The 6,410-nt window shown below is 46.6% G+C and overlaps 1 protein-coding gene across 3 annotated transcripts in view; it reads right to left on the bottom strand.

Moving 5' to 3' along the window:
- Positions 1-702: 702 nt before the first annotated feature.
- Positions 703-6,410, bottom strand: part of LOC140482056 (uncharacterized) — a 74,453-nt gene continuing 68,745 nt past the window's right edge. For all 3 annotated transcript variants that reach the window (XM_072578964.1, XM_072578977.1, XM_072578971.1), the window contains 2 exons: positions 2,434-2,540; positions 703-2,150 (listed from right to left, as the gene is read on the bottom strand). In XM_072578964.1, the coding sequence (XP_072435065.1) occupies positions 2,018-2,150; positions 2,434-2,540 (240 nt within the window). In that variant the 3' untranslated portion in view covers positions 703-2,017. The remainder of the gene's footprint in view (positions 2,151-2,433; positions 2,541-6,410) is intronic.

Genomic DNA, 6,410 nt, shown 5'->3' with positions numbered 1-6,410 from the left:
GTGGAACACCAGTAGTCACAGGCCTCCAGTTTGAATAACAACCCTCCACCAACACACTGTCACCTTCCATAAAGCCAAGTTTGCATCCACTCGGCTAGCTCACCCTGAATCCCATGGTGACAGCTATAGGGTTTTATCTTGAATGTTTGCACCATATGCACTTCGACAGAGTGATTTAACATTCCCCTCTGAAACCCCCAGCTGTCCCAGTTCTTATTGATTTATAACACTGACCAACACCTCCCTGCACACTCACAAACCCCCACTCCCACCCCCGTGGGTACTGAGAGGTAGTTGCTGATGGCATGCAGGGAAAATGCAGCAGAGAAGGGCATGACTGGCTGAAAAAAAATACACAAATTACTTGAAAATCAATTGGTAACGAGACAAAGTCCAAAACCTTCTCATTCAAATACCATCTTTCAAAACCTCCTCACCAACCAGACAAAACAGTATAAAGTCAACAAGCTGAGTTAAAAAAAAAATCATCCCCAGATATTTAACCAGTCATGAGAAACGTCTTCACTAACTTGGACTAAAACCTGTTGAACAATTGAGCCTTTTGAAAGCTCCCAAACTAACTTGTGTTGACATATACAACGCAGACAACCCCAGGATACCGTTATGCAATGTGTCATCATGTTGAGAGACTTGATGCTGTGCTTGTCCAGAACCAAGACCGAGAAATGAAGAGACAAAGTCTACAAGAATCTGACTGGGATTTTATAAGGATGTATCTGCAGTCTCTGGCACTGCTCATTTATCTCAAATCAATTTTTATCTGGTTATAGAAACTTGATTTTTCTTAAATATATATATAAAGGCATTGTGCAATTTATAAAAGGTAAAATCAAATCACTGATAACAGGGTGCATCATTTTAACAGAGTACACTGCCTCCAATATGGCACAACGAGGGGCAGACAGTAGTATCAGAATACCACCCCCCCTCTCTTTAAACACATTTCGAAACATGGTTTATGGAATCAAATCAGCAAAAACTGCAGAAAGGCGACATGATGACAGGAATTGAGGCAGCGCCGGGTGAGACAGGAATCGACAGTGCAGAATCCATCTCCAGGAGCAAGCCACATCAAGCAGCTCCAAGAACAAGTTTCCGATTCAAAGCTTGAGCACACACAGTGTGGACAGGAGATTCCAGAGGGCATTCCTATTACACAGCTCATTCCGTTTCCATCACAGACAGCCCAATAGTGCGTGCATGCGCGTGCACGAAGGTGATGCTCTCAGGACTGTAAGGATTCCACCCTCCCCTCCCTCAGCAGTCCGCTGCCGAGATTAGACTTTTTGCCATGAGCAGGGGAGATTCAGCTGCAAGGTGCAAGCCAGGTACACACCCTGCCGGAGGGAATTTTAAAACTTCAGAGCCCTTTCATGCTCTGTACAGAAGTCAGGGTCACTGTCTCCAGATAACAAACACAGAATCTTGTTTCCGCCTGGCGTGGGGAGGGGTGGTTAGCACTGACTCCTAGTCAGACCAACCATAGTAGGGTCTAACCAAGGGGAGTTGGTCTGAACTCCCGGGCCACAGAACTTCATACCGGAGGTGGGGAGGGAGATACTTTCAATGCCTGTGATGTGGACAGATTCGTGCTTGCACACTGCAGAGGTTCACTGAATTAGCTGCGACAATGCAGTCCTCACCTCCTGGTCTGCGCTTCTTGGATATGTGCAATCACTCTTTATACAAGGTAGACTGGAAACGCCTCTTGTTCACACGAGAATTCCTTCCTTATAACACCAGCTCCTCTTACACCCAGGTGAAGAGAGTTCCGTAGTTAGCTCTCCAGTCGGGTGTTATTGTTTCTCTCATGAACCTGATTATAAAATGGGCTCCACTGCACGTTGCTGCCATAGTGATAAGCACATCACACATTGTTCTGATCACTCATCCATTTGTTACTGCTGCTGGCTATCACGCATCATGCCCTCTCCTCTTCACAACTTGGCATCTTCCTTTGAAATGTTATCGAGCACAAACGTGCATCTGTCAGTGTTTAGTTCTGCGTGACCTTGGTATCCACGCCTTTGTGCTGCGGAATGTGCCGGAAACGACACTTGTCCCCATAGACACAGCCGACATTCCTCCAGAAATGGCACTCAAGGGTGGGTGGGATTTTCACCTTCTCCCTGTTGGAGGTGGGAGTGAAAGATCAGTTAGTGGTGGGGGGGGGGGGGGGGGGGGGGGGGGGCAAGGAAGGTGTGTGTGGGAAGGGAAGGGGAGAGGGCAGCACAAAGAGGATGCAGGATTGCTTGGGGTTTGGGAATCTTTATACACTGGAAATCACAAGAGATGTGCGAGCAGCAGCGGCAGCAACACTGCTACTGAACTGGCAGCAGGCTTCAGGTCCTGTGTACCTCTGACCAAGAGCTGATGGAGTAGCAGAGGGCCCGCTGCACAAGCGCTACTTACACAAGTGAAGGCTTAGTGGCTGGAGCTGCCATCTTGGCTGCTCCGAGGTTTTTGTAAATATTGTCAGGATGGCGAATCAGCAGCTTGGTTCCTTCGAGTTCGGTCCCCTGCAGAAAGGAGGGAGAGCAATCAGCCAAGCACCACAACCAGGTGAAGAGATGGTGTGAACTTTAATGAGCATTTGAAGTCCTGCTTCAGAGCATCATCTCAGTCTCATGACCTCCCTGGCCTCACTAATTCCAACAAGATCCAGCGCAATTCCATAATTCAGTTACGTTTAGTTTAGCACTGGAAAAGGGATAGCTCCATGCCACAGGGCAAGAGTTGTCGATGGGGTAATATGATTAGGCAAGATTTAGGATGCATTGAATGGGCTAGTAAAATGCAGGGGATGCAGACAATCGAAATGCGGAGCTGGTTTAAGGAACAGATATTGCGCGTCCTTGAAAGGTGTGTCCCTGACAGGCAGGGAGGGAGTGATAAGGGAAGGGAACCGTGGTTTACTACAGAAATTGCATCTCTTGTTAAGCAGAAGGAGGCGGCTTATGTGACCATGAGACAAGATGGTTCAGATGAGGTGATGGAGAGTTACAGATCAGCGAGGAAGGATTTAAGGAGAGAGTTAAGAAGAGCAAAGAGAGGACATGAGCAGTCTTTAGCTGATAGAATAAAGGAAAACTCTAAAGCTTTCTATAGGTATGTGAGGAATAAAAGTATGACTAAGGTAGGAATAGGGCCAGTCAAAGAGAGAAGTGGGAAGTTGAGTGTGGACCCTGTGGAGATCGAAGAGGTGCTAAATGAATATTTCTCATCAATTTTCACTCAGGAAAAGGAGAATATTGTAGAGGAGGAGAATGAGATATGACATACGAGACTAGAAAGGATCGAGGTTAGTTACGAACAGGTGTTATCAATTCGAGAAGGAGTGAAAGTAGACAAGTTCCCTGGGCTGGATGGGATTTATCCGAGGATTCTCTGGCAAGCTAGGGAGGAGATAGCAGAGCCTTTGGCTTTGATATTTAAGTTGTCATTGTCTACAGGTTTAGTACCAGAGGACTGGAGGATTGCAAATGTTGTGCCCTTGTTCTATGACTCTACGACTCTAGAGATGACCCAGGTAATTATAGACCAGGCAGCCTTACATCTATTGTAGGAAAAGTTTTGGAAAGGATTATAAGAGATAAGATTTATAATCATCTAGCAAGCAACAATTTGACTTCAGATAGTCAACATGGTTTCATCAAGGGCAGGTCGTGTCTCACAAACCTCATTGAGTTTTTTGAGAAGGTGACTGATCACGTAGATGAGGGTAGGGCAGTTGACGTGGTGTACATGGACTTCAGTAAAGCCTTTGATAAGGTTCCACATGGTAGGTTGTTGGAGAAAATGCATGTGATTGAGGGTGATTTAGCAGTTTGGATTAGAAACTGGCTTTCTGTAAGGCGGCAGCGAGTGGAGGTTGATGGAAAATACTCAGCCTGGAGTCCGGTTACTAGTGGTGTGCCACAAGGATCTGTTTTGGGACCACTGCTGTTTGACATTTTTATAAATGACTTGGACACAGGCATAGGTGGGTGGGTTAGTAAATTTACAGATGACACTAAAGTCAGTGGAGTAGTGGACAGTGTGGAAGAATGTTACAGGTTGCAGGGGGACTTGGATAAACTGCAGAACTGGGCTGAGAGGCGGCAAATGGAGTTCAATGCAGCTAAATGTGAGGTGATGCACTGTGGGAAGAATAACAGGAAGTCAGAGTACTGGATCAATGGAAAAATTCTTGGTAGTGTGAATGTGCAGAGGAATGCTGCAACTCTACAAAATGCTAGTGCGGCCAATCTTGGAATATTGTGTGCAGTTCTGGTCCCCATATTTTGGGAAGGATATGGAAGCATTGGAAAAGGTGCAGAAAAGATTTACCAGGATGTTGCCTGGTCTGGAGGGAAGGTCTTATGAGGAAAGGCTGAGAGACTTGGATCTGTTCTCATTGGAAAGAAGGCAGCTAAGAGGGGATTTGATAGAGACATACAAGACGATCAGAGGATTAGATAAGGTAGACAGTGAAAGACTTTTTCCTAGGATGATGACGTCAGCGTGTACGAGGGGGCAGAACTACACATTGAGGGGTGATAGATTTAATACAGATGTCAGAGGCAGGTTCTTTACACAGAGAGTGGTAAGGGTGTGGAATGCCCTACCAGCTAATGTAGTCAACTCAGCCACATTAGGGAGATTTAAGCAATCCTTAGATAAACACATGGATAGTGTAGGGGGGGATGAGCTGAGAATAGTTCACAGCGCGGTGCAACATTGAGGGCAGAAGGGCCTGTTCTGCACCGTATTGTTCTATGTTCTAATTCCTCATTCTCTACTGACAACAATTCCATTCTCCAGCCACTGGAGTATCTCAACTGAATTCACCCCAAGGATTTTATCCCTCAATATCTCTATACTCCATCTTGGAACAGAATCTTCTGGGGGGGAGGGGGTCACCTCTAGCCAATTCACCTCCTGTCCCCTTTTGCTCTGACTATCTCTGTGCCGTTCATCCCTCTACACTCACCAGCTATTTTCTCTGACTTGAAATCAAGCAGCTATCTATCCTCCAAACATTTTTGTTCTCTTGCACATCACAGAAGGGGTATTCCTCTCTTCCTCCAGCCTTTCCTGACATTCCCATCTCCCTTTGCCCTCCCTCCCTATCCAGCTATCTTCTGGTTTCCAGAGTCCCCTCCCCCAACCCTCACAGTCAGTACCACATTGACCAGCTGGTCTCCAAATGCCCAGTCCCCACATGTCCTCAAGTCAGTGCTCAGAATAAAGAGGAGACTGACTGGTTACCTGTCAGCCCTGAATCATGAACAGGTTACTAGCACCTAACCTCCCTTAACTACCTGCTGCAACTCTTATCGATCTCCTCATCTCCCACTCAGGTCTACAGCAGGCCCTTCAGCCCAACTTGTCTATGCTGTCCAGTTTTCAGAATTAGACTAGCCCCATTTGCCTGTGTTTGGTCCATATCTCTCCGTACCTATCCTATCCATGCATCTGTCCAAATGTTTCTTAAATAATGAAAGTGTACTCACTTCCACCACCACCTCTGACAGCCTGCTCCAGACACACACGGTGTGAAAAGAATCGCCTCTCCGCATCCTTCTTTATTTTTCCAATCTCACCTTAAACCTATGCCCTCTAGTTTTAGACTCCCCTATTACTGGGAAAAGCTGTTGGTTTTCTACCCATCAGTCTGCTATGCTCCAAGGAAAAATGCCTGATTCCCTTTATTTCAAAGGGAATGGAGTCTAAATGGTTTTACTCAAACTATATAAGGCAATAATCAGACCTCACTTGGGACAATTGTGGGCCCCTTATTTCAGGGAAGATAGACCAGCACTGGAGGCAGTCCACAGAAGGTTCATTAGGCTAATACCAAATATGGAGGGACTGTCTTATGAGGAGAGGTTGGACCAGTACACATTGGAGTTCAGAAGAATGAGGGGTAACCTTATATAAATATAAATCAGCCTCTCCTTATAACATAAACCTTCCAAGTAAATCTTTTCTGCATTCTTTGTAGTTTAATAAGATCCCTTCTATAGTCAGCGACCAGAACAACAGTGAACCCTTCCCTAGCCCCTCTTCACCAGCCAACTCCAGTTCCCACCTTTGCCAACCCCTCCACCACCCCCTTGATGCCAGTCAGTCAATCTCACTCTGCTCCCTTATTTCACATCTACTCCTCACGGGCGGCACGGTGGCACAGTGGTTAGCACTGCTGCCTCACAGCGCCAGAGATCCGGGTTCAATTCCCGCCTCAGGCGACTCTCTGTGTGGACATTCTCCCCGTGTCTGCGTGGGTTTCCTCCCACACTCCAAAGATGTGCAAGTCAGGTGAATTGGCCAGGCTAAATTACCCGTAGTGTTAGGTAAGGGGTAGATGTAGGGGTATGGTGGGTTGCGCTTCGGCGGGGCGGTGTGGA

The sequence above is a fragment of the Chiloscyllium punctatum genome, chromosome 1 (assembly GCF_047496795.1).
Source record: "Chiloscyllium punctatum isolate Juve2018m chromosome 1, sChiPun1.3, whole genome shotgun sequence".
Taxonomy (NCBI): Eukaryota; Metazoa; Chordata; class Chondrichthyes; order Orectolobiformes; family Hemiscylliidae; genus Chiloscyllium; species Chiloscyllium punctatum.
This window is presented reverse-complemented; position numbering and strand designations above follow the sequence as displayed.